This window comes from Eriocheir sinensis, chromosome 31 (assembly GCF_024679095.1).
Source record: "Eriocheir sinensis breed Jianghai 21 chromosome 31, ASM2467909v1, whole genome shotgun sequence".
Taxonomy (NCBI): domain Eukaryota; kingdom Metazoa; phylum Arthropoda; class Malacostraca; order Decapoda; family Varunidae; genus Eriocheir; species Eriocheir sinensis.
In genome coordinates, this window is record NC_066539.1 from 1658310 (window position 1) to 1685927 (window position 27618).

Genomic DNA, 27618 nt, shown 5'->3' on the forward strand with positions numbered 1-27618 from the left:
TTGCCATCTTAGGCCCCTTCTTACTTACCCTAAAAAACCCTGCAGGGCCCCCAATCCACTTTCAAGGGCATCAGACAAGATCTGTACCCCCTCCCATGAAAGGTGAACCCCGTCCCTCTGGTATAGGTGGTTCTATAGGTGGTTCTTGCCAAAGAAACGGTCCCAGGCGTCGACAGATGTCCATCCATTGGCTTTGCAATAATCTGCCAACCTGCAGTTTAATGCAATAGCCCTGGACATCCAAATGGCACCAACCCGCCGCTTTGGCAGAACCCCACACACCACAGGAACCTCGCCTTTGGACGTAACTCTTCGAAGAGCCTCCGTGTAGCGACGCAGAAGCTGCTCACTACCTAACCTGCCTATGTCGTTCCCTCCCACGCTCAGGCAGACGATGGGTTTGGCTCCCTCGCCTGACATGCACGACTCTACCCTGTCGCTGACATCCCTAATCCCCGCTCCAGGAAAACACACCCTGGTCCTACGTGTCCTATCTTTAGCACAGAAGGCCCTCTCTAACAACCTGACCTGGCTATCCCCAACAACCAAAATTTTACCTCTGGGCAGGGATTTGTCATCTGCCCTCCTCTCCTTCACCTCCTGCTCCTTCACTCCCTCCCTCAGCTCAGTGAGAGCCTGGAAGGAGTTGCGGCACTCGAATATGGGGAGGCGGTGGCTGAATAGATAGCGTGATGGCCCCGCGTTCAGGAGGACGCGAGTTCAATCCCCGACCGGTGCCACCAAGCTGGGATTTTTCAGCCGCCGCCGAGTGGCTTAAAACTACCCACATGCTGTCCAGAAGACCACTTATCAACCCGGACTCTAGATTCTAGGATTAAAGATGAGCTCCGGGAGGGCAGCATGAGCCAACGCAAGATGGCGCCACTATAAACACTCGCCTGCGCCAGAACGGGCTGGGGCGACCATCAGGCCCCACCGGGAAGAAGCCTTGGACCGACCATCAGGAATCCAGGATCCACCGGGAAGAAGCCTACCGGCGCAACAGGCCACGACGTAAAAAAATAAAAAAATAAATAAAAATAAAAATAAAAACACCCGCAGGATTGTTCCTCTTCAACCTTAAACAGCTGTCATGGCTCTTGACTACCTGCCAGCCCCCATCTTGTGACGGTGTACTATGTACATCGCCTGTCTGAGGACCTGATGAACGAAGGACTCGATTTTCCTTCCTCATGGCCTCCACAGTCCTCTCCAACTCTTCAATTCTCTCCAAGAGAGAATTTACTAACTCAACTGTACCCCCACCGGCCCCGCCTCCTCCCCTCACTGCACCACTGTAACTCATCCCACTAGACATGGTCAACCCAAGAGCTAGCCAGAGCACGTCCTATCACCTTGAGGACCTGAGGTATACTTCCGTATACTTGCAGCGGTTCATCAAGCAGTGAATGGGTACCGGGTGTTAGACGGGGGCTGTGTGATGTAAATGGGAGGGAGGGGGGTCACAGGTGTGATGGAAAGTTAATTCCAGCCGCTCCCGAAGATTGGTGTATTTGAAACTCGAAGCGAGGTACACTGCGCACTGTCTGGCGATCACGAATCTAGCATCTTAGGGGAGGCGGTGGCTGAACGGATAGCGAGACGGCCCCGCGTTCAGGAGGACGCGAATTCAATCCCCGACCGGTGCCACCAAGCTGGGATTTTTCAGCCGCCGCCGAGTGGCTTAAAACTACCCACATGCTGTCCAGAAGACCACCTATCAACCCGGACTCTAGATTCTAGGATTAAAGATGAGTTCCGGGAGGGCAGCATGAGCCAATGCAAGATGGCGCCACTATAAACACTCGCCTGCGCCAGAACGGGCTGGGCCGACCATCAGGCCCCACCGGGAAGAAGCCTTGGACCGACCATCAGGAATTCAGGATCCAGCGGGAAGAAGCCTACCGGTGCAATAGGCCAAGACGTAAAAAAAAAAAAAAAAAAAATACCTCACACTCTGTTAGGTGGACAGCTGGAGACGGATGCAGGCATACCAGGCCCGTAATTTTGGCAGAGTTTTTTTGGGGGATATATAGAGGACATCATAGGTTCGAGGTGGGGGGGAGGACTGTACGTCGAGTATGCACAAGTGGGGGAATTAAAAAAAAAAAAAAAAAGTATGTATTTGGATCATTTTCAGGCCGATATAGAAAACATAGGGGCTATGGCCCCCCTAGCCCCCCTCCCAAGAAATTAGAGCCCCGCATACATTGATCCGTTCTGTAACGGTGGAAAGCTTGGTTGCGTGTAGCTCAGACAGGGTCTTGGTGGGCGAACAAGGCGTGGAGGGAAACACTCGCTGCTTTAGGTGAGTATATTCTTAACCTAAAATACAGGGGGAGTTGGAGAGAGCCGAGACAGTAGGTCTGTATCAGTCGGGCTCTCTGGAAGGAGTGAAGTTAGAGACTTGGAAAATAATGAAATTACAACTGGTCACATACGTCAAGGTGACCGCTGAGGTGACGAGGTGTTTTTTTACACATACCGAGAACAAACGGACGATAAACACTAACGGATGACATTCCTATAAAGGTGGCGTGATCTATCTGCAGTGGGTATTTTCCACTGTTACATGCATTCCTAATCCATGGTGATATATAATAATAATAATAATACACTCATATAATTACAACTACTATAACAGTGCCTCGTTGCTCATTAGCTAGTGAATCGGTACCCCAAGCCCAAGGGGTACCGGGCGTTAAACAGGGAATCTGGTCGGCTGCTTGACTGGATGTTTGACTTTCTGACGGGTAGAATCATGCAAGTGTCAATATCGGGTGCCTCTAGCTCATGTAGACTGATCCGTAGTGGAGTTTCACAAGGTTCTGTACTGGGCCCACTCTTGTTCCTTATATATGTCAACCACCGACCTTCACATGTTTATTCCAAGTGTAAATTCTTTGCGGACGACTTCAAGCTGTATATGAAGATACGGCACAATGCCACTTACCCTTTGGCTGAAGATCTCAGTTCTCTCCAAAGAGATATTAATAGTGTCTCCAGGGTGGCTAGCTCGTGGGGGCTAAACTTTAACCCATCCAAGTGTGTTGTGCTACGATACCAGCGTGGCTCTACTGACTGGACAGCGGTGGGCTCTCTTCAGCACTACCACCTATAGATAACTCTGATCTGTCCTTGGCTGACACCCATAGAGACCTGGGAGTTCTAGTCGACAACACCCTCAAGTTTCATGCACATATAAGAACAACAGTTAATAAAGCTGCAGGATTAGCCAATAACATACTCATATCTACTCGCTGTCGCTCCAGTGACTTTATGTTGGCCATCCTCAAGTCCCACATAAGACCTTTACTAGAGTTTGGGTCAACAGTTTGGAACACTGGATACCTGGGTGACCTGCGGCTGCTGGAGTCAGTGCAGCGCCGCTGGACCAAGCACATAGTTCAAATGGCCTGGCTGAACTAAGTTATGCTGATCGTCTTAAGGCTATATCTTAGGTCTTATACTCTGTATAAGGCAGACTTTTGAGAGCAGACCTCATTAAATGTTGGAAGATCTTTCATGATCAGTGTGCCATTTCTCCGTCTGATCTATTTACTATCTCCCCAGTCACTACTACCAGAGGCCACAGATTCAAATTAGCCAAACCACACACCTCCACTGAGTGTAGATGCAGATTCTTCAGTGTTAGGTGCATTGATCACTGGAACTCCCTCCCAGACAGCGTTGTTAGCACTGGTACAATCCAGGCATTTAAAAGGGGCCTTCACCTCTCCCTTGAACAGTCACTGTTCTCATACACGGAATAATTACCTGCCTCTGTCAAAACTCATCCCATTATTAACATTGTTCTGTTACAAACTCATATCTATATACACCTTGCTTAACACCTAGCTCCACATAGCACACAATTCCGCCTATTATTTTTGTACAAATCATAATGTCCTTAATTGAACAGATGGGCTGGCGTGCCAGCAGTTGCGGGCTATCCTTCTACGTACCACCGATATGTGAACCATGACAGTAAGTTGGGGTAGCCAACCAGGTGAGTAAACCCAGCTGCAATCGAAGATCCATGAATGTGTAGTGAATGTATAGCTCAAAACTTAAGACTAGGGGGGTACTTGTGGTCGCAGTGTCCAGCATGTATACAAATCATGATGAATGACACACACACACACACACACACACACACGAATAGAGGGGCGGGGCCCAACGTCTGTTACGTCACGCTACATGGCGGGGCGTGGGGGAGCAATGAGCCTCCTCCTTCCCGCCCTCCGCTCACACGCATTCACACACACAGGTAAGGAGTCCTGTACACCGGCCCTTTTCCCAAACACTTGCATTGATTAATATATAACTTTCTATTGGCACGTATCCATTAGTTTAAGAACTAAAGCTGATCATCCTTTATCACCCAGTTTTGGAACACGATTCAGCTTCCTGATTGTTACATAATGGTTTTGTTGCCTACCGGTACCATTATTTGCACGAAAATGTGCCCTCCTCTCAACTAATAAGTGTGAAGATTTGTATGTAAAGCATTGAAACTTTTCTTTCTTTATGGTCAACATCAATGAAACTTTATAATTCCTTCAATTATGTCCATGTCGAGGAGTGCGGCGCGGGGTACTGTTTAGCTTCAGTGGGCGGTCATCGTGCACCTCCTGAGAATTTGGGCCACCTTGATTATGTTTTGTCACATGGTATAGAAGAAAATAGATTCGGCTGAAAAAAAAAATCGTCGGCATCAAATCAATGCGTCCTAATGAAATGACCTGTTGAATGCTCCTATGCAGTGATTTTTTTTTTTTAAGGTGTGTGTTAGTGTGTGATCTGTTTGTTGGCATTCGCACAAAGAAAACCCTTCCTGTTGGATAGCGAGGAAACTGTGGGTAGAAAACTTACCCTATAAAGATTACCGAAAAAAAGGGTGACACGTGCTGTACGATGTATTAAAATAGTTTGCGTTGAATAAACTAAAACTTGCTCGTCTCAATGGCTTCATAAGCATATAACAAACACTACAGAACAGCTCTCCTCTTCTGATTCAGGAATAACTATAAATGAACGAAAAGATCTGCATGTGCATCACCTTGGGCGAATAATCTTTACTATTCAACATCTTCACCGGTAACTCTTATGTAACCCTCTCAGCTGATCAGCGCCACGCTGCTGCAAGCTAAGAGCAGCCAGGGGAAAGTGAAAAAGTGAAGGGCACAGGGTATGTCTTGAAGAGAGAGAGAGAGAATTTTTCACCTGCGAAACAGCAGCTGAGAAAAAAAAGAAAAAAACATACATGGGGAATACGGAAACAAAACAATAGACAGAGGTAGCACAAGCAGAAGGCGAGGGGGAGCCAGACAGTCACCTGAAGAGTGAGTTACGGTTCTCAGCGGCATCATATTGCACACCTGAGTTCTGAGCACCTGTGTGTGACGTCCCAAAACCAGCCCCTTCCCCTCTCTCTCTCTCTTTCTCTCACACACACACACACACACACACACCGCTCTGATAGATCAGTGGTAGAGCTCTGTGCTGCCAGGCTTCACGGTCTGGCCGGCGGAAGTTCGAGCCTTGTTCAGCTGCAGACCCTGGATTTTTTCACTGAGGAACAGTTACTGTTCCTCGTTAAGCAAAGGGGATGGGGCGTGTGGTGTGTGAAGGTTCCGGCAGTACCCAAAGATCGACTATGAACTTGCTCTGGTCTAGAAGAAACCGTCTATGTGAATCAAGAATGAGTTCCCGGGGGCAGCATGACCCAAGAATAAATGGCGCCACTATAAAAATTGCCTGCTCCATGACGGGCTTGGGCCGACCACCACGCCCCTGAAGAAAACATACTGGCGCTATAGGCAAACATGTAAAAAAAAAAAATAAATAAAAAAAATATATATATATATATATATATATATATATATATATATATATATATATATATATATATATATATATATATATATATATATATATATATATATATATATATATATATATATATATATATATATATTATATAATTTGTTGGTAATGACGAGCTCAGCTCGTGATCAAGCCGCGAGTGAATCACACACACACTGGGCATTTGATATGGGTGGGAAATTTTCCCCTTTAATACTCGCCCTCCATATAAAATTATATTATGACCAAATATTTTTTGTATGGTTTACAAGTATAGAATTATATGTATTTCATTTTCTTTTTGTTCGTGGTGGCCTGCGCAACCAATATGCAGATGGATGTATCCTCCAGATTTTGTCAAGTATATGTAGGTGTGTAGATTTGGCACCCAAAGTCTCTCCTCGAGATTGGAAAGTGCCCTTCTTTAGTCTTACCAGCGGAGGACTAAGGCTGGGGTGGCATAACACCTTTCTGGTACACATTAAGCAACCAACTGAGTATTAAGTACTACCCGCCACATAACGATGGTAACAATGTTTTGAGCATTCATTTATAATCAGATGGCCTATAATTAATTCTCTCTCTCTCTCTCTCTCTCTCTGATGTCCTCCCTCCCTTGCAGCATGTCTGACGAACAGCCCGCCACCCCACTCAAGGCCGAGGCCCCCGCCTGCCCCGAGACCAACACGGCCCTGCAGCACTGGTGAGACACACACACATACACTTTTAGAGTTAATTTATTAATCTCACTATACAATAAAAAAAACTTTGCCTATTACACACATACACACATTACGAGCAGTGCGATCCAGCCACACAACCAGTCCCACCACCACCCCCACACCCATCTGAGTGACACCCTTGCGTCGCCGAACACATGAATCATCCACTTGCGGCCTGGCCAAGGCCTACTTGCCGCCTTGCATTACAGAAACTCCTGACCTGTTTTCTTATTTTGTGCCTCAGTAATGCAACACCGTTATGTGAGAAAATGTGTTCTTTGCAACTCACATGACGGGGAAAATACATTAATAGTAGCAGCAGCAGCAGCAGTAGTAGTAGTAGTAGTAGTAGTAGTAGTAGTAGTAGTATAAAAAAAATTATAGTAGTAGTAGTACTAGTAGTAGCAGTATTAGTATATAGCAAATCTATGGTAGCAGTAACTTAAAACCACGAATGACGGGGCTTCAGTGTTAAGGGGAGAGGGAAAGAGGGCACCCCTCATTACAAGGTGCTTGTGGTGTGTCGCGTGCCCTTGGTAGCTGCACGCCCAGGGCTGCCAGAAGCTACGATCCCTGATTTTCCATCCCTCTTTGCTTAAAACATTTTACATCACTTGATTTCAATTAGTTTATTTTTGTTCAAAGAACAGAATGTCATATGGAGCTCATCCTAACTAATCCTTTTACAAAAAATTCAGATTCATTAACTTTCTGCTTTCAAACACTCGAGAATTATTTTATAAGAAAATTTCCCCTTGGTATAAAGAGTGAAGAGGAGCAAAATTACTACTGATTTGTATATTCATGAACATGTACTCAGATGTATTTATATTTTAAGCGATACTTTGCCAGGGAATTAGCCCAATAGTTGAGCACAAACAGATTTTCATTTCTGGTCAAATATATTCCAGAAGGACGATTGAGTGGGTAGTCTACATCAATGATGCAAATGACTCTTCTGCAAGAATCAAATACCTGAAAGTAAAAAATATTTAAATTAAACTCAAAACAAGAGAAAACTTGAAATAATTGAATTATTAAGCCAATATGCAAATCTGTAAAATAAACTAACATAATTGTGTCCTAAGATTTTACTATGCCAGGCATTATACACCACTAATTACTGATCTCTGAAGGGACACTGAATAGCTTGTATACTCATACATACACATTTTTCAGGAGTAATTTATACCAACAAAACTGAAAACTTCATTAATGTTATGAACTTTGGCAAATTTCAGTGTTTTTAGCTAACCTGGATTCTGTGATTGCGACTGTCAGCAACATAAATGTTGCCATCAGGGTCACAAGTGATTCCCGAGGGATCTACCATACACCCGGGAGATGTTCCTGCACTGCCAAATGTATTCAGCAAACATCCGGTGGTGTAGTTCACTTCATACACACAGTTCAACCCTGGAAGTCCAATTACTGATAAAACTATTCCTTTACTGATGCATTATTCATAAACCTGGAAGGTGCCTAATCAACTCCCCTTTTTATGATATGAAAGTGACCTGTAATCTGTTCAAATTGTGTTCCTTTGGCACTTTGGCAGCATTTGTTAGGACTTTCCTGATTAGCTGGATCCCTCTCTTGCTGTCATGAATGTAGTTGTCAGTTACTCATGCTCCTGTGATACTTGTTTCTATACATATTTATGTAATCTCACCTCATGCAAGATTGACAATTTTGGTTTTCATCAATAGTCTCAGCAGTGATTGTAAAACAGCAACTGTTATTGCCATTACCATTTGCCAGAGCTATTGAATCAGGTAAAATAAACCATTTTACCTTAGAAAGAAAATTCCCAAGCATGAAATGGTGTAACCAAATTTGGATAAATTGCAATATAAGTAAAAACTGATTATATCTTTAAGAGCATTGTTCCCCTTAACATTCTTGGCCTTTTCTGGACTAAAAATCTCTCACCTCATGCTAAATCTGATTCCTCAAGGTTAGGTATTATGCATTGTCTTTTTCCTTCACATATTCTACCAAAATGCCCTTGTATGGAGGATGCATCTCATGTGTGTGTGTGGGGGGGTGTACCATTGCTGTCTCGATAATACAAGGCCTGACAGCTTGCTGGATTCTTTGACGATGAGTCATCCAAGTAAGGCCGAGTGTGTCCAAATAAAATGTTATTTTTTGTGTGTTTTAATGCATATTTTTGTGTTAAATATATTTTTTATGTGATAAATAAAGGTTTTCCAACATCAATATCTTCTAAACATCATCAAATTCCTCCATCCCTATACTATTATAGACAACTCAAGTCACCTGCTATCTGGCAACTACAAGTTACATGGAGGTACTATAGAGCAGTGCTGTCCAAACTTGTTCACCTGTTGTATCCTTTATTACCTTCTTCTACTGTTACGTACCCCCCCTGGCTGATTAAACTCAATAATATTATATTGTATTTATATTATATTATATTATATTTAGGTACACGTACATTATGCATCCTTCCTAGGTACCCGTCAGGAGCATCCATCCCTCCCTTTCTCTTTTCATTCATAGAACATGGGAAGTTTCTGCTGTGTATGTGTGCGTGTGTGTGTTCATCGTCTTTTCACGTCCTTTGATCTATGCTGCATATCCCCAGGGGTACGTGGAACCCAGTTTGGACAACACTGCAGAGTGGTGAATCTCGGTCTCACATTTCGAAGACATACATTATAAACGTAAACTATATCATTGCTATTATACGATTATATCTTCTTAAAAATATAACGACAAAATGTACCATGTTAACACCGAGTTCCATGTGGCCATTTTATGAGTAAATAGTTTGTCCCAGGAACGAGATGGTAGAAAGAGGATTGTAGCAGCCCCCTCACTCGTAGTTGCCAGATAGCAGGGGACTGAGTTGCCTAGTATCACGATGGAGGATCGGCTTGTTGAATATAGTAATTGTAACGACAGCGCTATGAATGTCAAAAAGAGATATTTAGAAACTGTGACAAATCAAACTAATAGGAGTACCCAGTTATGACTGTCAATTTATTTATATATTTTTTGTGTGAATATTTCTCCCTCTCCTTATACTATATCTTATTTAATTCCTCTTTGTTATGTCTAATTTGATAATGTTTATAAGATAGTAATGTTGGAAAACCTTCATTTATCAGATTTTTTTTTTCACAGATATGCATTAAAAAAAATAGTTGGAGAGCGCGGATGACTCATAATTTGAGCTGTCGGGCCTTGTATTATCAAGACGGCAATGGGTGTACACACAGTCCTTTGAGACAAAGTAGAGTCAAAAGCTTTTAGTCTCATCACCTCCCCTCTTAGGAAGTCTTCTACTCTGCCAAAAGGTTGCCTCTCATCCTATCTTCTACAACTTTTCATGGTAACTGTTTTGAACTGTTAACTGCAGCTCTGCTGCACAATATACTATAGCTCACCTCTTTATTGTTGAAATCTCTTATGCAAAAGTTAACCAGCATTCTTTTATCTTTATTTATTGTTACACTCTGGAACAGCCATCCTTCATCTGTATTTCCCCCTTCCTAACACTTATAATGCTTACAAGGAGTGAGCATCAAGATCTCTGAACAAATATGTGAGATTTTCCTCTTTGAGTGAACAGTGCTCAACACTTTCACGCACACCCTCCCATTTGATTTTCTCGTCCAAAACGCACACCTAACTGGCTACACTGAGCGTGCGGTATAATTTTTTCAAAACTCGCTTATCGAATCTTTTGCTCAGTTCACTTTTATGAAACTACATACATGCCATTGTAAATTGTAAGCTCTTTCATATGGAAAGAAAAAAAAAATAATGTTTGTTTCATATTTTACCGAGATATCGTGAGTTGAAGTGACGCGAACCGATTTCCGAAATAAAAAAAAAAAAAAAAATAATAAAAATAATAAAAAACCTCACATTTTCACATACGTGTAAAAATATAACAAATTGTGTTCTATAACAAAAGAAGCGGACATTTATGAGCTAATTAGCGCAACAAACCGAATTTTGATGCACCAATTAAAATGGTCATAAATTTGAAGAAAAAAAAAAAAAAAAAGGAATTTTTTTTTTTCAAAAAATGTTCACTTTTTTCCACTTATCTCCATAACTGTTATAGTTTTTTATGGTTTCATCTTAAAGAACAGATCATTACCTATACAATGGTAGTTTCAGATTTCTTATATGACGTATAGTTGAGGAGTTAGGCTTTAAAGAATAAAAATGTTGAACCCTGCCCCCCGCCACACACTAACAAGTCCGCAACCACTAGAGAGAGTCAACTTTATAGAGATTTTATGTTTTGTCACCCAGGAAAATTTCTCGGCAAGAAGGGTCTATCAGCTTACCTCGAGTCGACATGTGCTAGCCTGTCTACAGACCAAGTATCACGGGTCAATGTGAATTACAGAATTTTTGGCGAATTTTTTTTTTTTTTTTTTAAGATTGACGCGACAGTCGCGTCAATCTTAAGCCGTGCTTTTTGACCAGACAGTTATAGTGACACGTATGTCGCATCCATGTGCGCTAAAGTGTTAACGAGCCCCCCCCCCCCCTTTTTTTGCCTTTATTATAAAAATAAGGAGTAAGACCTGTCAAAAGTTACCAAGGCTCTTGAGGAATACTTAGTTTGAATGGGCTATAGTACTAATAACTCTGAAACAACACATACTGCAAATTAAAATATTATGACATAAGAACTGGAACATAAGAACATTGTCAGCAAGCGGCTGGTAGTCATGTTTTAATACAAGTCCCTTAACAGTTAAGAGAGGCGGTTTGCTAACAATGACAACATGGTACTCACCTAAATCTCCCACATAAACCTTGTCCTTGTAGCATGCCATGAACCTGGGCTTGCTGAGCTCTGCTCGGAGAGGCTGGAGACCTAGTGATACTCTTACTCTTGACAACTCATACTCCAGCTCAGGGCACAGGGTGACAATGACTAATGTGCCAGGGTAAGCTGTTTCCACTGTCATCAGCTTTCCGTCTTCAGACAAACACAGTCCTACAAAAGAATGATAAATAACAATGTTGGTATTGGTTGGCACCATTATAATCCCCCTATGCCTGAACAAGATGGAGGAGATTCATATCTTTCTACCACATTTATGGTTCCCTACAATATAATGTGGGCAGCATAAGTAAGGGATGGTGCTACTATACATATTTTCAGCCACATGGCTGCATATCCATCAATAAACTACTACTCATTATTATTGCTGTTGCTGCTGTCTATTACTATTATTATTATTATTATTATTATTATTATTATTATCATTATTATCATCCTCTTTAGATGTGTGTTAGAAAAATTCTTGGCTCAGTATACTGCACAGTAAATATATGATTAAATAAATGACTAAAAAATCTCATTCTTCACTTACCATAAGGTTTCTGAAGGAGTTCTTTCCCGAATACCTTCAGATAATTTCCTTTAGCATCAAACACTGCTATGAAGTTGAAGCAGATGACAGCAATGGAGCCATCCTCGAGTTCTACCAAGGCGGAGGGCCGGCGGAATGACATGGATGGTCCAGCGAAGTTGATGGGACCTCCATTCTCATCAAGACGCAGCACACGGTCATTAAATGTGTCCGACACTAAGATGACCCCACTGCAATACAGCAAAATTACCATCATCAAACAATCAATCAATGGGAGCATGCGCAGGGGGGCGCGTCGCCTCGCCCACCCTATGGCACCAAGCCAGGGGGTCCCTCCGGGCAAGTCTCCATGCAAGCCCCCTTCCCATTCTGAGTACCTCCTGGCAGGATCTGTTGACTTGTTCAAGCCATGAACTCTGTGGGCGTCCCCTTGGCCTCCTCCACTCAGGATTGCCTCTTACAGAGACAGCCCGATGAGCAGGATCAGCTTATAGGTAATGTGCCACGGCCCGTATAGCCGGAGTTAGTGTTGACGGACTATGCAGGTAATATATGTCGAATCAGTCTCACGGAGTAGTTGCCGGTTTGACACAAAGTCATTCCAGTGATATCCCATGATTCTGCGTTGACATTTATTACCAGAGCTATCAATCCGCCTCTCGAAGTCCCCATTTAGTGTCCGTGTCTTACAACCATAAAGTAAGACAGGACTTGAAGGGACTTGAAGATCCGGATCTTTGTCCTTCGCACAGGTATCGACAACGCCATATAGCCCATATACTCAGAAGGGTACTGTAGTTAGCATAGCATCTAATGTTTCATTTTTCATCTTAGTCATGCAGATCCTATCATTAGTTTGTCATCCGTCAAGAGTGATAGAGACATTTGTATGGGAACCTATTGAGTCACTGAATTCATGATCCTACTCACTGTCTCTTCTCTGTTACACTGTAAATAGTTATAAACACAATGATATCAAAGTTCAAGCATAAAAAAAAAGCAGATGAGAAAAAATAACAATTTGTTAGGAATTCGGAAGGGAGGCGTTCTGTGAGTTGTTAACACTGCCTTTCGCACACAATAATGAGTCACGCGGCACTCAGTCGCTCACAGTCATTCATGGGAGAGGGTGCAGAAAGAAAGTAGCTAGTTATTCTTCATCACTCAAACTATTTCATATGGATGAAAATCATATTGGCTTATCAAGAAAGCATTTTCTTTAATATGGATTAATGTCGTAGGCTAAGCATGAAAAAGGAAAGCATTTTCTTTTATATGGATTAATGTTATTGGCTAAGCATGAAAAAGGAAAGCATTTTCTTTTATATGGATTAATGTTGTAGGCTAAGCATGAAAAAGGAAAGCATTTTCTTTTATATGGATTAATGTCGTAGACCAAGCATGAAAAAGGAAAGCATTTTCTTTTATATGGATTAATGTCGTAGGCTAAGCATGAAAAAGGAAAGCATTTTCTTTGATATGGATCAATGACGTAGGCCAAGCATGAAAGAAGAAAGTATTTTCTTTGATATGGATCAAAGCCATAGGTTAAGCATGAAAGAAGAAAGTATTTTCTTTGATATGGATCAAAGCCATAGGTTAAGCATGAAAGAGGAAAGCATTTTCTTTGATATGGATCAAAGCCATAGGTTAAGCATGAAAGAGGAAAGCATTTTCTTTGATGTGGATCAAAGCCATAGGTTAAGCATGAAAGAAGAAAGTATTTTCTTTGATGTGGATCAAAGCCATAGGTTAAGCATGAAAGAGGAAAGCATTTTCTTTGATATGGATCAAAGCCATAGGTTAAGCATGAAAGAGGAAAGCATTTTCTTTGATATGGATCAAAGCCATAGGTTAAGCATGAAAGAGGTAAGCATTTTCTTTGATATGGATCAAAGCCATAGGTTAAGCATGAAAGAGGTAAGCATTTTCTTTGATATGGATCAAAGCCATAGGTTAAGCATGAAAGAGGAAAGCATTTTCTTTGATATGGATCAAAGCCATAGGTTAAGCATGAAAGAAGAAAGCATTTTCTTTTATATGGATCAATTACACAGGATAAGCATGAAAAGCTACGCTATTTTATTTCCAACTGATTAGAATAAAGAAACCTAAAAAAAGAAAAATAGTCTCAGTGAAGCCCTGTGGCAGTTCAAAATACCTTGTGCAAGCTCATTTTTCAGTGGCATGCAGATATCTACCTGGAATGCTCCATAATCCCAACTGGTCGATCCAAGGCATATGGACTTGTGATGGAAGTTGAATATAGCAAATGGCCTTCCACTCTATTGAACGACATCGTCTTGACCACGAAATTCACAGGTGTGCGTTCTGTGAACAAAAAAGGAAAAAAGTTACAATCAGTAAGGAGTAAAGAGTTTACTGGAAAGTCTAAAAGAGATTTTATCTATATTTCAAATGCCCTCTTCATTTGCAGAAACTTCCCACAATCTTTACTCATCTACTGGCCACTACTCTCCCTCCACCTTCATTCATCACAAATTCAAAATGCTTCATCCATCACTTCTTTATCAACTCATTCCTTTTCACAAGTGACCCATTACTCCCCTTTACCCTGCAAGTGACTCACCCATTTCTTGTTTCTTTATAAATGAGCACTTAGGTTTGTCTGAATTTGTATCACTGGCCTTGTGCTTACAAATATATTTAATAATACTTTGTACCTTGCTTCCTAACAAGGTTGGGGTTAAATTTTTTGTTTTATGCACGTCATTCATTTCACACTCAAGCCATTTATCAGTCCCAATTATACAACCACAGATACAATAACATACAAGCATTCTTTCAATAACAAGTATTCTTGAAACATTTTCTGGGTACATACTCACCACTCAGACTCTTTTTCTGCTTCAGCTTATCTTTACACGGGAAGGTCTTGTCATTGGTGATGGTAACTGTCAGATCCTTCATGATTACTGTCTTGTCATCTGAACAGTCTTCTAATTTCTTTGGATGATCCTGCAATGAATTGTTACCTTCAGATATTTAGCAAGAGGCTAAGGCTACGAAGGCTAAGAAGAAACTCCACACAAACACACACACAACCTCAACTTAATCTTCTCTATAAATGTATGTATAGCTTATACTTGCATTTAGCTGGGTACAATAGTGAGATAAGCAGGGAATAAGCCCATACACTGGACGGGTAGATCCCAAATAAGTGTCATTGGGGTGGTGTCCCCAAGAAGCAGTCTCTATGACTGATGCTGCTAAAGATGCAAGTGGATGCTAATCCAACCCTAACAGCAAGGAGACAAGGAACTAAATCCCTTGCTGTTAGGAATTTGGAGTATGGTGGTGTAAGTGACCTTGTCATGTTGCCTTAACCCCTTTGCTACCGACTCCGTGATCCCCACGCTTCCCACCCCCCTCTCCTGCACAGAGTTTTTCGGGTGCTTCTCCTAATTCCATGGGGGTAGATTATATTTATCCTTACACCCATATTTAGTCCTTATGTATTTTTTTCACGTGTTCTGATAGTTTTGTTCACGAGATGTATACTATTTAAATCAAAAGTCCAAAGCACTCATGTCATTCCTTGGTACATCAGGATGAACACCAGAAAAATCCTCAATTAAGGCAGGAACAATGCCAGGACGATGATCAGCAAAGGGATCGCCTCACTGTCATTCTCTGCCCCTCCAGGACCACATCAAGGTCCTGGGAGTGACTGTGGACCAAAGCCTGCTCTTTGACCTCCACGTCCAAGCTGTTGCCCGCCAGGCCTCCCTGCGAGTCTCTGCCCTGCGAAGAGTAGTGTTATAGTAGGATATCAATGTATTATTATTATTATTTAATATCACCACGAATTAGGCATACAATTGTCAATGGAAAAACCCCACGACAGATAGATCACGCCACCTTATAGGAATGTCGTCCGTCAGTGTTTACCGTCTCAGTTTTGTATACTTAGCACTCCGATGGTGCGTGGAGGTCACCTTGACATACGTGACCAATTGTAACAATTATTTTCCAACCTGTAACTCGCCACTCCTTCACGAGAGTCCGACTGACACACAACGACAGTCGCTCTCGCTCCGTCGCTTCTTGTACATAAAGGCTACGAATATAATTCGCCTTAAGGAAGCTGAAGTCTTAATCAACACCCTTTAAACGCCCCCCGACAAGCCCGTTACATTTGGTTGGCAGCGGTCACCCCGCGCCTGTGCCTTCGCTACCTCGTTCTCCTCCAAGCCACGAGAACTCACCAACAAACTCCGGGGACTGGCGTACAAGGGAAGAAGGAGTCAACGCACCTGCCGTCCGCGGCAACGCACCAGCCGTCCGCGGCAACGCACCTGCCGTCCGCGGCAACGCACCAGCCGTCCGCGGTATCTCACAAGGCGCCCACCTACGTGCAACTCACAAGGCGCCAGCTACAAGCATCTCCCAAGTCGCCTCCTACGTGCAACTCACAAGGCGCCAGCTACAAGCATCTCCCAAGTCGCCTACGTGCAACTCACAAGGCGCCAGCTACAAGCATCTCCCAAGTCGCCACCTACGTGCAACTCACAAGGCGCCAGCTACAAGCATCTCCCAAGTCGCCTCCTACGTGCAACTCACAAGGCGCCAGCTACAAGCATCTCCCAAGTCGCCTCCTACGTGCAACTCACAAGGCGCCAGCTACAAGCATCTCCCAAGTCGCCACCTACGTGCAACTCACAAGGCGCCAGCTACAAGCATCTCACAAGTCGCCACCAACGTGCAACTCACACGGCGCCAGCTACAAGCATCTCACAAGTCGCCACCAACGTGCAACTCACAAGGCGCCATCTACAAGCCTCGAGCACACCAGCTATAAGCAACTCTACAGGCGTCCAGCCTACAAGCCTCGAGCACACCAGCTACAAGCCTACAGGCTCTACAGCCTACAAGCCTCGTGCACACCAGCTTCCAGCAACTCTACAGGCGTCAAGCCTACAAGCCCCGAGCACACCCACAGGCCTACGCAGCCGATAGCGAGGGCCACAATCTACAAGCCGCTCCCCCGCTTCAAGCCAGCACTGCTACGTACCCTGCAAGCCACTCCACGATACGGCAGAGGTATTCACACCTGCAACGAGGAGGCACGCCCGCTGACCTTGGGACACCCGCATGCCCTCGCTCCACAGCTGGCGGCACCACCGCTGCCGGGAGCATCGGCCCAAACCTCTTCCGGCAAACAGTCAGCAAGGGTACCGGACATCTCCCGGTGACTGCAAGCTGTTCCCACTACCGTCTCTTGCAAGGCGTCTTCTCAAGAGGTTACACACCCAAGTCGTCTTGTCTGCCACCGCCGCCCATCTCTTCCTATAACAAGGACGACGCGGCCATCATACGTCTGGCGGCTGTGTACCAGCTCCCAGCCGCGCACCGCGGCCGCTCATTTTGCTGGGTCAGCAGTGTTTCAACCTCCATTGCGAGTCCTCCGATGTCAGCCCATCCCTCACCTCTCACCGCCGCTGTGGCCGCGGCCGAGGTTTCCTGACGCGCCTACAACGACTGCACGTCACCCAGGGCATCACAGGCCGTCGCCCTCTCCACTACATCAGCTGATTAATCTTGGTATTTGTGGATATTCCATTCTTGTCCAAATTTGCCGACTCGGCTCATTTTCATTATTATCTGTGCAGAGGCACGATTTTTATTTCTGTGTTCTTAACGCTGTTACTCAGTCATAATTGTGGGAGTTACGTTCATTCGCATACGATATTGATTCTTTCTTATTGTTTGCTAGCGAGTCTATTGAGTATAATGTGATTTCCCTGATCAAAGTTAATCTTCATCAGTGTGCCCTGCCTCCGTTTTCTTTTCACCGCTCGAGAGAAAACGTGAGCATCAATGGTATACTCACTTAACATACCACTTGTTTATATAGTTATTCTTTCTATATATACCCATATCATTAGGGCATTCCATTATAACCTTAACTTCTATTACGTCTAAACAGGCACCTTGCTAGCCATTCTTTCTTGCCTTTTTAGGGTTTTCAACGCAAACTATTCATTCATACACGTTCCGTTTATTGGTTCATATTTACAGCTATCAACATATGCTCCTATTTTGTAAATGATTTACACCATAGTATGAACAAAGACACTCTCGCTAAACTCGGCGACACCTTTAAACAGTTGGCTCGTCCTTCAAGTGAGGAGGAATTGGAGCACGGTGCAACCACCGGTGATTTAAATGTGGTGAATTTGCGATCGGGGGCTACGTACTCTTCCCTCCCAAGGGATAGCGCCCCTTCCCCTTCAGAATCGTCTGAATACTTAACCCCCACTCGGCCGAACACAATGCCTGTCGATCCACCTCCCCCTCCTCCTCCTGGGGCCCCACACCACTTCCCCCCGCCCCCGATTCGGGTCATTCCAACTCACGCCAGTATTCGACAATTCGGAGGCGAGACCGATTTTCGGCGCGACAGTTTTAGATTTGTGTGAATCTGCCATCGTAAATTCATCCATTACGTAAGATCATGATAAAATCGCTTTAATTCGGTCACTGTTACTTCCAGGCTCTCGGGCATTGAATTTGATGCAGTCCTCAGCGTTCGCTTCCGGGGACATTGGTGTAAACTATGAGGTTTTTAAAGGGAATTTCATTAAAATCTTCGGGGGCGGGAGTAAACCAAGCATCGTTAGACAGATGGCACACACGGTTGAGTCCCTCCAAAAAAATTCCTCAACAAAGCCGATTTGGGACGCCATGATTGAGGCCAATCAGCTGGCGGTTGACTGTGTCAAGAGCTTGGAAGACGCGCTCTGGCTTCCAGGGGGCTGTATGCAAAAGCACCAGGTGAAGACAGCTTTCGAGTTGTTTTTTTACTTATTTCATATTTCAGAGAAGAACCGCCGTTCTGCCCTTCCTTTGGCCTTCAAACCGAGCGGGAAGTTGGTTGACTTCGTCTCAGAGTTAGAGGTCAAGGTTCAGGAACACCCTCACCATCAACCCCTCGCCACAGCAGCAGCATTGCAAGCACACAGTAAGGCATCTCTCACATGTAGTTTTTGCAAACAATCAGGACATTCTGAACATTCTTGTTTCGCGAAACGTAGGGAATCAACACATTCGAGACGGGGCTCAGATAGGAGGTCAGGAGGTTACAGGGGCGGGCATCATTCATCACACAGGAACCCTAGGCCAAACCATCAGCGGAAGGCTGCCTTTTGCCATATCCACGGGAATTGTTTTCATGATTCAGACAGTTGTTCTGCAATACAAAAGGCCAAGGAGGAACAGAAGTACAAGTCCTCAGCGGACAGTAAACCACACTCCTCTTCTCAGAATAAAGACATGACTTCGTGACAGCCCCGAGGCGTACATCCAAGTGTCCCTTAAGGAAAATACTAATTGGGAGCAACTTGACTCCGTCATTGCCGCCTTGGGACGGACAAGCATAATTGCCCTCCCTTGCAAGGTGGGCAACACTTCACTCACCTTAGCGGTTGACACAGGTGCCACAGTCAATGTCATATCCGACTCCGCTTACAGGTCACTGACACGACAAGCGAGTGGGGAAAATTGGCCGCTCCAAGAGAACGACCTGAATGTGGTAGGCGTGACGGGCACCACTTTGGGTATCCTTGGGCGAGTACCACTAACAGTCAGCTTACATGAAAAAGTATGTCCTTTTCGAGATTTCTTTTATGTCTCTAGCAGGTTTGCTTTACCTGTGGATGGGATCTTAGGATTGAACGCCATGAAAGACCTGCACATCGCCATAAACCCTGTAAGCAACGCGATCGTGTATCAAGGCCGACGCATACAGGGGATGGTCAATCCATCGCCTCTGTCAACTGTAATCTCACACTCAGAGGTGGAAAATTACAAACCCACAACATACTCATGGGCTGCAACCGCCCAAGTGTCCCTCTTACGGTCAAACCACACGAAACCATTGCAGACTTGTGGCGGACAGTAACGGCAGTCGAGAAGGTCCTCATATAGTTCCGGATCGTGCTGCAAAACTTGTTAAAATCCGTTTGCCTAACGCCCCTCCGGCGGGCAGTGATGTGTGTATCGACGGAGTTCCTCACGTACACCGCGTGACGGTGGAGGTAACTCTTGCAACAGTCAAGGAGGGTGGTTTTGCAGAGGCATTGGTAATAAACACGTCTGGATCCCCTGTATCCTTAAAACACGGTGTTCGATTATGCCAGTGTCTAGTGTATGGGAGAAATGTCGCCCGGAACCAGCTGAATACCCTTCAGCCCAAGTCTCAGGCATAACCTCGGCGTGTCAGGCTTCTCCCGAACAAGACACAGCTAATTTAGAGGCATTCCTAAAAGTTGCACACTATTCCGAAATTAAGCCAACCTTAGTCCAGCTTCTGGAACATTATCGGGGGGCGCTTGCTCTACCAGGCGAGCCGCTTGAGTTACGCAGTGTGCTGAACACCACATTAAGTTAAAACCCAATACAAATCCTGTATATATCAATGCGTACAAGCTCCCCACAGTCAGAGGGAGGTGGTGCAACAACTTATCTCTGAAATGTTAGAACAAGGTGTCATCAAAGAATCGAATTCCCGTGGAATTCGCCCTTGTTCCTGGTTCCAAAGAAAGACGGCTCTTATCGTCCTGTGATTGATTTCCGGCATGTGAACACCGCGACCGTGGATGATCATTTTCCGCTTCCGTTCTTAGAGATCTTCTGATGTGTCTCGGTAGAGGAAATAAAGTCTTTACGAGTCTTGATCTGGTCAGTGGCTACTGGCAACTGCCCATGGCCCCGAGTCACGTGAAATAACGGCTTTCAGCACGCCTCATGGCCACTATGAGTGGACGAGGATGCCGTTCGGGCTCAAAGGAGCTCCCTTGACCTTCCAAAGGACAATGAACAGTATTTTTGGTGACTTGCTGGGCAACTCTGTCTATGTGTATTTAGACGACATCATCATAGCAAGTAAAGACGTGCATGCACACATGGAAACGCTAAAAGCAGTCCTACACAGACTTCAAGAGGTCGGATTAAAGCTCAAAATCACCAAATGTGAGTTTTTAAAGCCTCGGATCAAGTTCTTGGGGCATGTCGTGGACGAATTCGGCATCCACACAGTGGACGACAAAATAAAGGCTATTGCCGAGTTCCCTCAGCCAACGTCTGCGGACAAAGTACGGTCTTTCTTGGGTGTCGCGGGTTATTACAGGCCTTTCATTAAGGACTTCGCAGCTCGCGCGAGTCCCCTAACCCATCTTTTTAAAGAAAGACGTACCATTTCAGTGGCTCCCAGCTCAACAAACGAGTTTTGAGGATTTAAAGAAAGCGCTTACACGGGCTCCGGTCCTTGTCTTTCCGGATTTCAAGGACCCCTGTTAGCTTTGTACCGACGCTTCGGCTAGTGGAGTAGGAGCCGCGCTGATGCAAACAGATATGTCCGGCAAAAAGCATGTGATAGCGTTCGCCAGTCGAGCCCTTACAGCTCCGGAAAAGAACTATTCTGTTACCCACCTAGAGGCTCTTGCCATTGTGTGGGCTCTGAAGCATTTTCGTGACATTGTGATGGGGTACAAAATTGTGGTGTTTACGGACCACGCGGCCATAACTGATCTTTTCAAGGAAAAACCTACACGGTCGTCTGGCAAGATGGTTCTTAACGATCCATACAATCCGGAGATAAAATACATCACCGGGAAAACAAATGTGGTCGCAGATGCCTTATCTCGGAATGTTCCGATAGGCGCGATTACCACCCCAGAGGTCATCCACAACTTCACTTCACCTGAGCTACACACTGCTCAGCGTGACCACCCTGTGTGGAAGAGGTTAATTTACGCCCTCGAGTCGGGAGACGAATCAAACCTTCCTGAATTGCCAGTTCCCTTTTCACAATTCTTCCTATCAGAGGACAACCTCCTTTGTAGGTCATGGCCAACCAAACCGGTAACTATAGACCAACTGGTCATCCCAGACATATACGTCCCCGTGACGCTTAAGCTGGTCCATAACACACCCATTGCGGGTCACCCAGGAAGAGACAAGACGCTATCTGTCACCAGACGAAAATTCTACTGGCCCACATTACGGGTTGATGTAGAAAAACATGTCGCACATTGCGTCGTTTGTGCTAAGCACAAGGGGTCCGTCAAAGGGCCAGCACCTATGTTGCAATACCCAGTACCAGAGGCGCCATGGGATGTTGTTAATATAGACTTACTACAGCTCCCCCAGAGCCAACATGGCTCGCGCTACTTATTGGTGTGCGTCGACCAGTTCTCTAGGTTTCTTGTTCTAGCGCCTCTCAAGGACAAGACAGCCACACGCGTGGCCCATGCCCTCGTGACTCACGTGTTGTGTCCACATTCGTCTCCTCGAATTCTTTTGAGTGACAATGGCACCGAGTTTAGGAACTCAGTATTGAGCGAAATATGCGCTCAGTTTAACATCACGCAATCCTTCATCACAGCTTACCACCCAGCTGCTAATGGGTTGGCGGAGAGGGCTAATAGGAAAATCTTACAGGTTCTCAGGCCTATCGTGAACGATCTCCACGATAATTGGGAGGATTGGCTATCGCATATAGCCGCTTCCATAAATACGTCGGTACACGACTCTACGGGAAGTCTCCTACTACATTTTGTATGGGGTGGAGAAACGTCTTCCGTACGACTTCCTAACAACCCCACAGCAACCTCTCTACAACATTGATAGGTACGCACAACAGCAGATGCATATGTTTTCCAAGATACACTCAGAAGTTAGGTGTACGTTAAAAGCTACGAAGGTTGAAATGATGTCAAAACAACACAAACAGGCCGTCCCGGTGAATTTCAAAGAGGGTGACACAGTCATGATTAAGCAAGCGGAAAGGAGTTCGAAACTGGGGGCTAAATTTGTGGGTCCTTACCGAGTTGTTCGGAATGTCAGGGGTAATCGGTTCGAGGTTCTCGAGTCGAATAGTGGAGTCAGTATAGAAGTTCACAGTGATCGTCTGAAAGTAATTCCCTCCCCTTTGGACCTTGATATTGGTACTTCCCCCTCAGAGTCAAATGTTCAACAAGATAATCCCAACACCCATAGCTATAACTTGAGACCACGGGTTTAATTACTTCATTCCCACCACTTGCAGATCATGATGTTGCGTTTTCTGACCATCTTGTTGTCCCTTGGCTCCCTGCTTGCAACAACACCCATCCACCTGAAGCCTGGTGCCCTCACGGCACACATAGGAGAGGTCTTCCTCATAGAAGATGTGCTCCTCGTAAAATATCCATATACTTCCTTGACCAACAGCACGGACATAATCAGGATAGTCTCAGAAAAACTACTCGGCATGGCAGACGCCATCCGGGCTACCAAGACTAGGGAATCAAAGGCTCCTTCTAGTACCAACTCTCTGACTCTTTTTCAACTACTGGAGGATAGGATTCTGTTCTTACGGGGAAAAGTTGATGAGGTAAACATGGATTATAGTTTTCACCGTTCACTCGGGTAAAGAGGGGTTGCTCAACATCGTTGGGTCCGCCTCAAAGTTCCTTTTCGGTACGGCTACCGACGAGGACGTTCGCGATTTGCGGGACCACTACGCTCATGTACTTTCCTTTGCTGCTAGAAATCGCAGGGTGATCAACGCCAATTGTAGAAAACTTGCGCAATTGCATACTAACATTGACGAACTGCTAGAGCAGACAAATAAGATGGTAGAGGTTATCAACATAGTTGTCAAACAGATCGACCAGGTGAATCAGTTTCTCCTCAGATCAGGCCTTGCATGTATTGGAAAACGTCATTAACTCCGTCGCAACGGCTAATCAGCAGGTTATTAGCAACATGGTTGATGCAGCGCACGGTAGAGTCACACCTGCCTTGTTCCTCTACACGATTTGAGAACGACTGTCCAGATCGGGTATCAAAATTATAGCCTGACGCCTTTATTCACCCCGGACATGAGTCAATATTTTTACCCCTTGATTGAGTCCAGCCTCACCCATGATGCCATAATCATTCATGTTCCCTTTCAGACGGCGGACGTGTTTGAGGCACACGAAATTGTCCCGTTCCCTTTTTCAGCTAAGGACAGTGTGTTAGCCCTGGACACGTCCCCGTCTCTTGTTCTAATCGCGAAGGATTTCGCTCTGTATTCAACTGGTAGCTACTCACTCTTGCAGTATTGCAAGGAGACGGTCTTCTGTCTAGTCTATTGCTATGCGTCTCTCTTTGCCTTCCTTCCAGTTCGGGAGGGTATGCGAGATCGCCCTCACCCGCGTGAACGCGTCTGACGCTCTTTCCTGTGCCCTTACAAGCAGCTAACACCAACGCCTGTTTTCCATAAGAACTTTCAGGGTCTGCATTATTTTTATTTCCCTCAGTCCTTCTATGTATCGGTCATCTGCCCGGAGGGTACCACTTATCAACGGGTTACTGGTCACTATGCCATAGCGGAAGCATGCTATATCCGCTCCACTAACATAACAACGTACCCGTCCCGGATTCGTCTGGTTTTCACGGCCAATATTTCCCATCGAGTGTTTCCTCTACGGTCTCTCGATGACATTCATTTCTCCAGCATCTCGTATGTGACTAATTCCTTAATTCATTGTCTTTCGCGAACAAAACAGAGTTTGCGGAAACCCTGGAGGAAACGCTGCCTGATTATTTGCATCTCCCTACCTGTACCCTGGATTTTTGTACCAATGTTTCTGATGTTCGTCAGTCTCGTCGTCATGTGCTACCTTATTAGGAGAAACTCTGTCCTGCACGATTATTTGGTTGTGCAGACACGGCGACTGGATGCCGGGAGGCCACTGGCAAGGTAGTTTTTCCTTTCTCAGACAAGTCAGGGACAGAAACCTGGCTGCTCCTATACTTAACATTGTACTGTGTTTCACTACTGTATTTTTGTTTAGGAGCTAGATCAACGTTTCATTGTCTGTAACTATGCCTGTTGATATTTTCTTATACATGTGTCCTTATATTTATCTTTTTATAGGTTTCTTATGTTTCATGTCACACACGTTGTGGTTTCCTCTCCTATTTATATTAAAATTCCACATCTGTTCTTACATAGACATTGTTTTAATATAATTTTATCATATGCATTCTTATTGACAAACTCCCAATATGTATGTTCATTGTACCTATAATGATATTTCGATTTTTATATATCTTGATGTCGATATGACTGGTAGGTGAGCGAGCATTTTTATAGTAGGATATCATTTTTTTATTATTATTTAATATCACCACGAATTAGGCATACAATTGTCAATGGAAAAACCCCACGACAGATAGATCACGCCACCTTATAGGAATGTCGTCCGTCAGTGTTTACCGTCTCAGTTTTGTATACTTAGCACTCCGATGGTGCGTGGAGGTCACCTTGACATACGTGACCAATTGTAACAATTATTTTCCAACCTGTAACTCGCCACTCCTTCACGAGAGTCCGACTGACACACAACGACAGTCGCTCTCGCTCCGTCGCTTCTTGTACATAAAGGCTACGAATATAATTCGCCTTAAGGAAGCTGAAGTCTTAATCAACACCCTTTAAACGCCCCCCGACAAGCCCGTTACAGTAGCGGGATCCCTTGACCCACGGGGCATCCTCACTCTCTTCAAGGCACAGATACTACGGTGCCCTGTGCTGGATGGCGAGTGCTGCCACCCACATGCAGAGGCTCGACGCAGTGCAGCAACAAGCACTGCGTCTGGTGGAGGCCAGCGAGCACCTGGAGGAGGAGTCTGCCACTGTGACATCGCTGGAGCACCGCCGTGATGTCTCAGCACTGGTGGTGTGTCACAAAGCCCAGGTGCAGGGGGTTCCCCACCTCAGCAGCTTGAGGCTCCCTCCACGCGCTGCTCAGAGGTTCACCCGGACTACACTCTCCGGTGACCAGCTCGTGGGGGTGCCTCGATCACATTCCAGGCAGCACCAGCGCACTTATACAGCCAGGACCACACGCCTGTGGAACATGTTCACGGCAGCCACTCCCCAAGTGGAGAACATGAGTACGCAGCAGGTGAAGCTGGCTGCTCACAGGTGGCGTGAGGGACACCCAAGTGCGCTAGTGCTATAAACTATAAATATAAAGTGACAAACTGACATTACTCCATATTGTTTTTACATGTTTTTTCTTTACTTTTTTGTATTTTGTATTTGTATGCTTCTATGTTTCAACATTCGACAATTCAATTTGTCCCATACACAGGCTCTTAAAATAATTATACAGAAAAAGTGTAATTTTGAGCCTCCTTTTTTTGTAAAAAAAAAAAAATAAATAAAAAAATAAATAAATAAAAATAAAATAAAAAGTCTTCATCCGAGGCACTTATGAAGCCTTCTGATTGAGTTTCATTATCATCTGACCCTTGCAAGTCACCTTCATGTCATATTGCGCTCAGAATCACTATCGGACAGAGAAAGGGACGCCATGACGCGACACGTGTCAATCACACACTGCCCGCCACCACCCCCAGGCTTCACATCGTACCCCCTAAGGCAGACGTCCCTAATGTCCTTGAAACACAAGGTGCCAACTAGTCAGTTTGTCACTGCTTTATAAAATCCATACAAGCCGAAAAAATGAAGTTCTGTGTATCGTCAATGAACAATGATGTACGCATGTACTTCATCGGTTCCTTAGCCAAAATTTTATATTAAGTACTATGGTACACCATCGATAATGAAGGGGTTAAGGTGAAACAGGTTATAAAGAAGCAAACTACTTGATCTTTAATGGTCATTTAGAGAATGCTTTTGAAAAGGCTGGTTGTGAAATATTTTAACAAGACGGTGCGCCAACTCACACTGCCAAGGTCATCAAATCCAGGTTTCAGGACTGTGGAACTGGGTGGATTCCTGATTGGCCTGGGAATGCATCAGATTTGTAACCAATAGAAAACCTCTGGGCAATATTAAAATCCAAGATAAGGGAATCAGACGTGTCAACAATCTCAAAATTGGAAGCAGAACTGCAGCGAGCATGGGAGGTGCTCAACTCAGCTACTCTGAGAAACCTTTCAGAAAGCATTCCACAGGGGTTAAATGAGGTGATTAAGAGGAAAGGCTTCCTAACAAAGTATTAGAGAAAGGATTGGTGAGTGTCCAGCATAAATCTGATATTATTTCATGATGTAGTGGTTGTGGTTATATGATTATTCTGCCAGCAAAGTGAGCCTTCAATAACTGTACAGTGCCTGATAATATGTGCTTGATGCCACTTAGCAGACACATTTTTCAAGCAGACTTTTGAGTAGTCCAGTCCGCTTGTTCACTACTGGATGGATTTGTTAAATACAAAATTACAGATCTGTTTTGACTCTGACCTTTACTTTCAATTATGCTGTGTCCTTTATTTTTTGTTTGTTTTCATAGCTGGGTGATGCTTTCTACAAGGAAGGGTGGCAGGCCCCGTCCAACCAATGCAGATCAGGGATTGGACTGACTGCTATCCACTGGTAAGAACAAAGAACTCCTGAAGATGAACTTACCAACCAGCCCAAGAGAGATCAACATAACGTTTTTAAATCATAATGAATTACCCATAGCAGACCCAAAGAACTTTCTAATACCAAGTAAAAAATACAGGTCTTTGGGAGTAATTACAGAAATTAGTTAAACATTGTCTTCACCTTAGTAAGACTTGCCAAAATCTTAGGGAAGCCATTTTGGGCAGACTCCTCAAGATCATCTGGATGACGACGGCAGATAT

The 27618-nt window shown here is 44.5% G+C and overlaps 1 protein-coding gene and 1 long non-coding RNA gene across 2 annotated transcripts; one reads left to right on the plus strand and one right to left on the minus strand.

Moving 5' to 3' along the window:
• The first annotated feature begins 139 nt into the window (after nt 1–139).
• LOC127005785 (uncharacterized) lies at nt 140–27528 on the plus strand. Its single transcript, XR_007758910.1, has 3 exons — nt 140–4270; nt 6491–6571; nt 27282–27528. It is a non-coding gene; the product is annotated as an uncharacterized LOC127005785 (long non-coding RNA).
• On the minus strand, nt 7205–27618 carry LOC127005784 (tripartite motif-containing protein 3-like; the record flags this gene model as incomplete). The annotated part of the gene is given in 7 exon segments (XM_050874886.1): nt 7205–7565; nt 7846–8006; nt 11380–11583; nt 11963–12192; nt 14164–14293; nt 14812–14941; nt 27539–27618. Coding segments are annotated over 7 exon segments (1094 nt in total), but the record flags the coding sequence as incomplete, so codon positions are not given.